The sequence below is a fragment of the Electrona antarctica genome, assembly GCF_951216825.1.
Source record: "Electrona antarctica genome assembly, chromosome: 6".
Taxonomy (NCBI): domain Eukaryota; kingdom Metazoa; phylum Chordata; class Actinopteri; order Myctophiformes; family Myctophidae; genus Electrona; species Electrona antarctica.
The window spans coordinates 45,711,117-45,721,705 of NC_136811.1; the positions used below are offsets into that span (position 1 = coordinate 45,711,117).

Genomic DNA, 10,589 nt, shown 5'->3' on the forward strand with positions numbered 1-10,589 from the left:
GCGCGTGGTGGAACCCTGGATTAAACAATTAGCCGCCGTAAAAGTGTTAATATAGTGATTTGGTACATAATGGACATGGACATTATCCATTTTGAGATTCATACTGTATATAAATTATTAATGACTATGAAAAGTCATGGTCATGGTTGTCATAAGGTCATTTAAACCAGTGTCTTCCCCAAAAAACAAACATCTAAAGAATTAAAAAAAAACTGGAATAAAAAAAAACCTCCCCCCAAAAAAATAAAAAATAAAAATAAAAACATTTTTCAAAAGAATTTCACAGAAGAAAACTCCACAAACAAATTCCATAGAAGCGTTTTTAAGAAATTGCGACACCGTTGTGACCTTGTAGATCAGCCATTTTCACTATAGGACTTGAGATCCCGGGTTTTTTTAAGACACCAAATTATAACGTTTGGGGTCTTGAGCTGAACATGTGTTTTTGGGACGTCCTGATTTTAAACGGCTCCTATCCTGTGGTGAGGTACTTGTAGGGTCTGCAGGTTGGGACAGGTGAAGTAGGGAGCGGGGAGGAAACACGTGGCTATCCCGTTGGAGGCGAATGGCAGCGTTGGTCCATAGAACACCTCCTCCTTCCCCTCTTTACTCACGTCCAGCACCTGCACGCACACACACACGCACGCACACACACACGCACGCACACATTTTAATCATTTATTTAGGTCCACATAAGAGATACAATACAAGGACACAAATATGTATAAGGTGCTGTACAGAATGCAATCAGCAAACCCCGGACAAATACCCACACACACACACACACACAAGAATGACGCACCATCATCACCCATGTTCTACATTGTGTATAAGACAACGGCTCATAACTCCAAATGTATTTTATTTATTCTGAAATGCCACAAGGGGATAAAGTCCCTTGAGTTGCAGCAACGTTTCAAGGGGGTCCTTCGTATATACTGTATCAGTGGGCCTCATTCACAAAACCTGTTCCACTATATTTTTGAGGGTTTAATGTTTGTGTTTAGGTCAATGTTTGTTTTAAAAACGCCATTGACAATGAAGAGAAATTAATGTTTGTTTAGTCACTAACACAAACATTAAATCCCATTAACAAAGATAATTTAATGTTTGTTTTGACACCGTTCATCATTACATCACCTAATCATCTTAATGATAAGAGCGCCCCTCACTTCACACGGGTGTGATTTTTTTGTGTCGATTTTGTGACCAAGTAATGACAGATTCATGAAAGGGTGTGTATTGTAAAGCCTTCTTGAGGATCACTGGTGCATCACATCGTTGCTGTCGGGCAGAAACCTCTTATCTCCATATTTTAACTTATTGTGATTTTCCATAAATAGCATACAGTACTTGATCATCGTAAAGCGTCACACGAAAGCAGATCCACAAGCTCGAACCTCGTAGTACCAATTCAACATGCAGCGCCGGTCATCGAAACGACCAGATCTGAACGCAACAATACCATGACATCTGTGTTGTTGTTACCCTTCGTGGTCAAAAGGTTCTGTCCGACAGCAGAGATATGTTTATAAGAAAACTCTTGAGATTTACGAACAGTGGTTCTCAAAAATAGCACATGTACTTTTTTTTACATAAATCTTCTCTTTTGGGGGTCCCTGGCACAAATCATTTTCTGATGGGGGGGGGGTCTGCAGCCAAATATACATATCAATTTGGGGGACCTTGGCATGAAAAAGTTTGAGAAGCACTTTTACTTTATGTATCATAAGCCCTCTCCCTCCATCATCAATAAAACGTACAGTATTAAAGCTGTCACGGCCGTTATATAAAAAACTAACACATCTCTCACCTGAATACATGCCAGAGGCTCGTTGGTCCAAATGGAGTATCCACCCACCACATAGATCCTGTCATCATGCACGGCCACGCCAGCCTCGTTCTGACCTGGGGAGAGCACACACACACACAGAGAGAGAGACGGCCATGATTCACTGTGACACACAGTACAGGGAGAGAGGGGGGCATTTCTGAACTCATGGCTCCATCACGTCCCCTGAGAGAGCCACAGATTAATGGAGGAAAACAGACAGTGGTGGGAAAAAGTAACTCAATAGTTTTACTTAGGTAAATATACTGCAATGTAGAACTATACTAACCTGACTCCGCCAGCTGGTGGCATCAGTGAGCTCCTCCTCCTGCTCCCATCTGGTCCCTCTCGGGCAGAGACGATGCACTCCGAGCCATTTCTGACCGGAGAGATATGCGGCCCTATACGGCCGCTAGAGGCGGAAGCAACGCGATACTGATGACGTATTGAAGCGCTGCCACAGTGCAAATGTAAACACACAACCTAACAAGACTACAAACTCGAAATTATTATGGAGATATCATAAATCTTCTTCCGGTTTATCGTTTCTGCTTGAGAGAGACCAGATCCAGGCAGGAGGAGGGAACTTGTGAACTCAATACCGCAATCTGGCGGAGTCAGGTTAGAGTAAATGTCTGGAATTCAAAATGCACTTGAGTAGAAGTACAAAACTATTGGCATCAAAATAGAAAGTCCACTATGCAGAATGTTCTGCAAGTTTACAATGCATCGGCTATTTGTAGATCGGCTGTGTGTGTGTGTGTGTGTGTGTGTGTGTGTGTGTGTGTGTGTGTGTGTGTGTGTGTGTGTGTGTGTGTGTGTGTGTGTGTGTGTGTGTGTGTGTGTGTATGGGAGAGAGAACGTGTGTGAGAATGCGTGTGTATATGGGGCTGACCCATCGGTCAGCAGGCTGAAGGTGCAGCGTGTCCACTGGTCCAGGTCCTTGGCATAGTACTGTGTGGTTTGTGTGTGTGTGCGTGCGTGCGTGCGTGCGTGCGTGCGTGTGTGCGTGCGTGCGTGCACACCCACCGGTCAGCAGGCTGAAGGTGCAGCGTGTCCACTGGTCCAGCTCCATGTTGTAGGAGTCGATGTGACGCACCAGCACGCGGTCGTTGTTGAAGTCCAGGTCGTTACCGCCCAGCACGTACAGCCGCCGCCGCACGGCCGCCATCACGTGGTACACACGCCTCTGCAGCATGGGCGAGCGGGACAGCCACTGGTTCTGATACAGAGAGAGAGAGAGAGAGAGAGAGAGAGAGAGAGAGAGAGAGAGAGACAGAGAGAGAGAGAGAGAGAGAGAGAGGGAGGGAGGGGGGGGGGGGGACATCAACGTTTTGATAGATTTTTCAAAATAGTAAAAGTCATGCCTAAAAGGTTTAGGGATAATGTTTGTATTATATTGTTGATTCTTTGAGGGGCGCTAGCCCCTCCTATATTCAGATTTTCGTCCTACACAAACATTAAATATTCCCGTTGACAATGAATGGAGAATTTACGTGCCATTTGTTTCAAAAAGATACCAGAAAGACACCACTACAGTACATGTGCATAATAGAACTATTCCTAACAGCAAAAGAACACCTTTGTGTCTTTTTACTAGGTTCAATACTAGTATTTTATATAGGGTGTTCAATTGCACTAATTTATGCACAAAAAAATAAGAAAAAAAACCAAAATGGAGTTTTGAGAAAAGGATTTCCCGACAGAGAAAAGGATCTATCGTGGGAACGATACTAAGGAATCAAATCGATAAGCAGCATCAATAAGTTGACCGAATCAATCAATAATAATGAACAATCCCCCGTTCCTAGTAGTACAACGCAGCCGTATGAGCGTGGGTTTGCCTTTAACGGAAGTGATGGAAAGATAGGCAGAGATGGAGCAGCTGAGAGAGAGAGAGACAGAGAGACACAGAGAGAGAGAGAGAGAGAGAGAGAGAGAGAGAGAGAGAGAGAGAGAGAGAGAGAACAGATATAGGAGCGATGGGGTGGCTGGTTGAATAAGAACATTAATATTTTAGCATATATCCATGCATGGGTAATTGATGTATGCTCACTGCTAGATAAATAATGTGACACTGACTGGGGCCTCTCTGGCTCCTAGCCTCCTACTAATGACTTCCCTCCTCCACTTGTAATCATACGTTTCAGCCTCTCCGCTTTTACACCGAGGAACCCTGCACACTGGCCCAAGCCCGCTGAAGCTTATTCTGTGTTGCACGTGTGTGTGTGTGTGTGTGTGTGTGTGTGTGTGTGTGTGTGTGTGTGTGTGTGTGTGTGTGTGTGTGTGTGTGTTCGAGAGAGAGAGAGCGAGAGAGAGAGAGCGAGAGTACACGAGTGAGCGACTGTGCGGACGTGTGCATACGTGCATGCATTTGCGGGAATGTTTGTGTGGCAGTGTGTGAAAGTGTATTTGATTGAGGCAGAGAAAGCGTGCGTGCGTGCGTGCGTGCGTGCGTGTGTGCGTGCGTGCGTGCGTGCGTGCGTGCGTGCGTGCGTGCGTGCGTGCGTGCGTGCGTGCGTGCGTGTAGTTAGCTGACGGGTGGCCATCTGTTGAGGGTAGAGTGGGTGGGGGGTTGGCGTTGCACTGGCAGGTGAAAGTAGATTCATGGTGAATACAAATGAGACTCTGTCTTTTTCTCGCTCTGTCTTCTCTCCCACTCTTGTTTTTTTCCCTCACTCTCTCACTCAGTCACTCAGTCACTCAGTCACTCAGTCACTCACTCAGTCACTCAGTCACTCCCTCCCTCCGTCACTCAGTCACTCACTCACTCACTCACTCACTCACTCAGTCAGTCAGTCACTCACTCACTCACTCACTCACTCACTCACTCACTCACTCACTCACTCACTCACTCACTCACTCACTCACTCACTCACTCACTCAGTCCCTCAGTCACTCACTCAGTCAGTCAGTCACTCCCTCCCTCCCTCCCTCCCTCAGTCAGTCAGTCAGTCAGTCACACACTCAGTCAGTCAGTCAGTCAGTCAGTCAGTCAGTCAGTCACTCACTCACTCACTCACTCACTCACTCACTCACTCACTCACTATTTTAATTGCCACCCCCGTCCCCCTCCCTATAGCATTTTGGACTCAACCTCAAATTCAGTTCACTTTAATTAATATTTCCACCACTTTTTATTTTTTTATTCATTTTTAATCTTGTTGACGAATGGAAGCAAAACATGTTGTTGCATGTGTCAGAGTTGAATGCAATGAGCAGTGATGAGTGATGACTGGAGGCTGTACTTACCTGTTCTGGGTCGAACACCATCAGCCTGTTCTGGTACTGCGCAGTGTTTGTAACGCCACCTGCAACTCAAACAGGCAGTGTTTGTAACGCCACCTGCAACTCAAACAGGCACTACATTTAGGGCAGAACCCCTCCTCCTTATCTCCATATTCTAACTTTTCCTGTTTTTTTGTAGATTAACCCATTTAGACCTGAGCTCAATTCTACAAATACCTTCTAAATCCTGACAGTTTTCTGAAAAACCCATGTTTCTATGTGTGGTTCTCAAACAGTTTCATGTCAAGGACCCCCAACAATATATGTAATTGGCCACAGACCCCCATCTGAAAATATGTTGTTCCAGGGACCCCCCAGAAGCAAAGATTTGAGTTAAAAACGTTCACTCTGAAAAAATATATATTCAAAGATCTGTGCCACATCTGCTATTTTTCAATAGCTGAATTATAACATAATGTTTAAAACGCCCTACTTGATCATAATACATAGGGGTGTAAGGATACATTTTAACAGCGATACGATACGTATCACGATACATGGTTGACGATACGATACATGGACGATATTGGTTCATTATGGCGATACGATACGATACGATTCAATGATTTGAAATCGATACAGTAACTATTTAAAATACATTGACATTATTTTAAACTAAGTAATTAATCCCCTCTTTTGCTTTTATCTTCTAAAAATCGCTAAATACCATGCACAAAAATGTAGTATTGATACAATCGATTATTTGCGTAGCAAAACGATTTGATACCGATTATTGCATTGCAAAACGATACGATACATGATCAATGTTGCTGTTTTCATTTCGATATACTTCGATTCATAAAATTAAAATCGATTTTTCGATGCAGTAACTTTATCGTTACACCCCTATAATAATACAGTGTCGTGCAAATAAAAAAAAGCTTCAAAAGTTGAGCTGGTCAATCTGCTACTTTTGCTAGTTTTCAGGATTCAAATTAGTCTCAAAATATAATCTCTGTCGGCGCATAATATGAACCCCATATGAGGTTTCCACCCGACTCAGAGACGATGGGCTCCATTTTCGTCACAGCTAAACCCCTTATCCCTAAACTTCTTTGCCTTTTTTACTATTTTGCAAAACATTTTTGAATAGTTAAAATGGCCAGTCTACAAGCTCACAACGTGTCAATGTAGATTGGGTAGTTTAACTATTCAAAAATGTTTTTCAAAATAGTAAAAAAAAGGCAAAGAAGTTTAGGGATAAGGGGTTTAGCGGTGACGAAAATGCAGCCCTACAGTATATGTTTTGCTTTTGCCTGAGAGGAATGGAAAATAAAATAACTACTACTATATGTGTGAAACTGTGAATGTATACGTGTTCACACCTGCTCATACTGCATGTGAATAACTGTGTGGGCGTAGCGTTTTGCTGTCGGCCAGATACCTTTTATATCTCCATATTTTAAGTTTTTTATATTTCATGAATTAATTTCTTACTTAATCATACTACAGTGTCACACAAAAGAAGCAAGCCGACGTACAAGCTCACAGCGCATTGCTATACATTTACATCAACAAGAGCTTGTAACTAAATAATACCTTGTATAAAAGGTAACCGTTTTTGTAAAATCGGTATGGAACGCTCGGCATGGATATTTCTTTTCAGTGACGAATGGATACCGTGTCTACATCTTAAGATCCCTGGCTAATAAGACAAATGTGCCTTAAAACATTATACTTGACCTCTATAACTAAAATTACAAAATAAAAACAACATCAATATTTTATTTCTTTCATAACCTATTAAAGGTTGATGATGTCATATGTCCATGTGTGGTCTAGCTCTATGGAATGTACAGTATGGAATGCATAGGCTAATAAAAACAACTTAAAGGGTAAGACCACTTTTTTAGAGGTTTGGGTTGTTTTCTTACCTTATTATGGTCAAACTAGTCCAGTCCAGGAGTTATTTCGCTCCATAGTGCAGTTTTACAGAAAATAGCGTTATAAAAATACCAGCCCATTGACTTACATTGTACACTGAAACAGCTCTCAAAATCACTCTTTTAGTTCGTAAACAAACACAAACAAAGTTGTTTCAGACAATATAGAGCAACACCAAAACTCATGTGGTTTTATTTTTTCATAAAAATGTTAACTTCCTGTTGATTTGTCCATTTTTATTCAGAAGAAAACCCGGACTGGATCCATGGATCCGGATCCAGATCTTCATATAGTAAAATCAACAGGAAGTTACCATTTTTATGAAGAAATAAAACCACATGAGTTTTGGTGTTGCTCTATATTGTCTGAAACAACTTTGTTTGTGTTTGTTTACGAACTAAAAGAGTGATTTTGAGAGCTGTTTCAGTGTACAATGTAAGTCAATGGGCTGGTATTTTTATAACGCTATTTTCTGTAAAACTGCACTATGGAGCGAAATAACTCCTGGACTGGACTAGTTTGACCATAATAAGGTAAGAAAACAACCCAAACCTCTAAAAAAGTGGTCTTACCCTTTAATACGGTTAATATGAGCATCAAAGGAATATTTTAAATACTTTGTATTAGCATATGCACCCCATACATGATTTGTGTTAAAATGTATCCGAAACATTTATCAAGACGTTAAGCGTTTGCCCATGCTGTGTACAGCATGTGTAAAGTTTTGGGCCTGATTTATGACTCGATGTTTTGCGCAGCGTCACACAGCACCGTTGTGAGCTTGCAGATCTATTTTCAAGCACTTTTACCTGATTTCAGCATTTTTACCTGATATCCAGAGCAGGCCGTCGGACACGCAGCCGGCGTGACAGGACAGCGAGCGGTCGAACGGCTGCACGAACGTCCACTTGTTCCTCTCGGGACAGTAGCGCTCTACCGAGGGCAGCACCTGCCGCAGCTCGTTGCGGCCGCCCACGGCGTACAGGTGCGGTCCCAGCGCGCCCAGCACAAAGTGTTCCCGGCAGGCCTTCATGGGGGCGATCTCCGTCCAGCGGTCGCCCCGCGGGTCGTAGCGGCACGCCGTCCGGACGGCGCACGTCCTACCGCTGGCGGGGTGCTCCGCCTCGCCGCCCGCCACGAACAGGAAGTCGCCCATCACGGCCACGCAGTGGTGGCTGCGGCCGGCCGCCATGGGCGCCAGCTCGCTCCAGTTGGAGCCCACGCTCGGTGGCGCCACACCGAGTGCGCCGCGCTGCTGCTCCGGGTTGAAGTAGCGCAGCTCGCAGACGCGGCTCACCTCGCGCTTGCGTCCCCCGGCGATGTAGAGGGTGAGGGACTGGTAGCGGGGCCGGGTGCGCGCCGACTGCTGCAGCGGCTGGGAGAACGTGGCATGGTGGTAGTCCAGAGCCTCCTCCACCATAGAGGCTGCGCTGGGGCTGGACTGGAACCCAGGCAGGGGGCAAAGGTCGTTAGAGCTCACTGATAGATAATAACCGCAATATTGACAAAATGTTTCATTGCTGTCGGGCAGGGTGGTGCTAGGTAGATGGTGCTAGGTGGTACTAGGTAGGTGATGCTAGGTGGTACTAGGTAGGTGGTGCTAGGTGGTACTAGGTAGGTGATGCTAGGTGGTACTAGGTGGTGCTAGGTAGGTGGTGCTAGGTGGTACTAGGTAGGTGATGCTAGGTGGTACTAGGTGGTGCTAGGTAGGTGATGCTAGGTGGTATTAGGTAGGTGGTGCTAGGTAGGTGGTGCTAGGTAGGTGGTACTAGGTAGGTGATGCTAGGAGGTACTAGGTAGGTGGTGCCAGGTGATGCAGTAGGGTGGTGCTAACCTGCATCAGGGGGTGTGTGTGGGCCAGGTGGTGCAGTAGGGTGGTGCTAACCTGCATCAGGGGGTGTTTGTGGGCGAGGTGGTGCTAACCTGCATCAGGGGGTGTGTGTGGGCCAGGTGGTGCAGTAGGGTGGTGCTAACCTGCATCAGGGGGTGTGTGTGGGCCAGGTGGTGCAGTAGGGTGGTGCTAACCTGCATCAGGGGGTGTGTGTGGGCCAGGTGGTGCAGTAGGGTGGTGCTAACCTGCATCAGGGGGTGTGTGTGGGCCAGGTGGTGCAGTAGGGTGGTGCTAACCTGCATCAGGGGGTGTGTGTGGGCCAGGTGGTGCAGTAGGGTGGTGCTAACCTGCATCAGGGGGTGTGTGTGGGCCAGGTGGTGCAGTAGGGTGGTGCTAACCTGCATCAGGGGGTGTGTGTGGGCCAGGTGGTGCAGTAGGGTGGTGCTAACCTGCATCAGGGGGTGTGTGTGGGCCAGGTGGTGCAGTAGGGTGGTGCTAACCTGCATCAGGGGGTGTGTGTGGGCCAGGTGGTGCAGTAGGGTGGTGCTAACCTGCATCAGGGGGTGTGTGTGGGCCAGGTGGTGCTAACTTGCATCAGGGGGTGTGTGTGGGCCAGGTGGTGCAGTAAGATGCTAACCTGCATCAGGGGGTGTGTGTGGGCCAGGTGGTGCAGTAAGATGCTAACCTGCATCAGGGGGTGTGTGTGGGCCAGGTGGTGCAGTAAGATGCTAACCTGCAGCGGGTGTGTGTGGGCCAGGTGGTGCAGTAAGGTGCTAACCTGCATCAGGGGGTGTGTGTGGGCCAGGTGGTGCTAACCTGCATCAGGGGGTGTGTGTGGGCCAGGTGGTGCAGGGTGGAGACATCCATCAGGCCATAGCGGACATGCTGCAGGAGGTCCTCAGTGTACTGGTAGCGACAGTCATGTTCCAGCCAACGCACCACCAGCTGCACCCACAGGGACACAAGCAAACCACCTCTTAACTCCATATTTAAACTTTCTTTTCCTTTTTTATTGTAAATTGACGTGGTGACGTCAGATTAGGAGGAGAGAGGAGAGAGGAGGTGGAGTCACACCTGGTGATGAGGACAGCAGGACAAAGGGAGAGGAAGCCAATAACTACACCCGGAAGTTCCATGGAATGCATTGGAGTCATTGAGAGCCTGGTGAACTTTCCATCTCATGAACTATTATTATCTATTTCTGAATGACTGAGACCTTTGTAAAGTATAATTGCTTCTGGAAAATAACAGAAGACATATAACACATGTTATTGTCTGCTGTGTTGCTTTTCGATGTGTATGCTGCGTCATTATGTACGTTTCTGAACGTACCAATTATCGCGAGACTGTCCACCGTTTCCTGTCTGGCAGCCAAATATCGCGATACCTCCGACACAGAAACGATATCTGCCGCTGTTTAGATCCTCAAATAAAATGATGTACTGTGCACATCGAAAAGCGTCAAGTTATTAGAAAACAAACCTGTGATATGTCTTATTTTATATTCCTGAACCGATTATATGACAAAGGTCGCAATTGTTCAGACATAATGTTTGTTCATGAGCTGGTCCATCCGACTTCATTCACTGCAATGTATTCATGGAACTTCCGGTGTGAGGTTTGCCTGCAAATAAAGCATCCATGAAAGTGACATGACGTGCCATGACGTCAGCGTCTTCCTTCTGTAAATAAATTCCTTGACGGAAGTAAGGGAAAGACGAGAGAAGGAGGGGAGAGGAGCAGGAGAGGAGAGGG

General features: G+C 45.9%; 1 protein-coding gene across 3 annotated transcripts in view; it reads right to left on the reverse strand.

Moving 5' to 3' along the window:
- Positions 1–344: 344 nt before the first annotated feature.
- The window catches only part of klhl32 (kelch-like family member 32), a 69,726-nt gene continuing 59,481 nt past the window's right edge, over positions 345–10,589 (reverse strand). The window contains exons 1-6 of one of the 3 annotated variants that reach the window (XM_079502923.1): positions 9,651–9,775; positions 7,832–8,444; positions 5,084–5,142; positions 2,861–3,053; positions 1,814–1,908; positions 345–623 (exon numbers count right to left, since the gene is read on the reverse strand). In XM_079502923.1, the coding sequence (XP_079359049.1) occupies positions 462–623; positions 1,814–1,908; positions 2,861–3,053; positions 5,084–5,142; positions 7,832–8,444; positions 9,651–9,701 (1,173 nt within the window). In that variant the 5' untranslated portion in view covers positions 9,702–9,775 and the 3' untranslated portion in view covers positions 345–461. Of the gene's footprint in view, positions 624–1,813; positions 1,909–2,860; positions 3,054–5,083; positions 5,143–7,831; positions 8,445–8,837; positions 8,865–9,650; positions 9,776–10,589 lie in introns of those variants that run through there. The other 2 variants (XM_079502924.1, XM_079502925.1) reach the window with 2 other exon arrangements.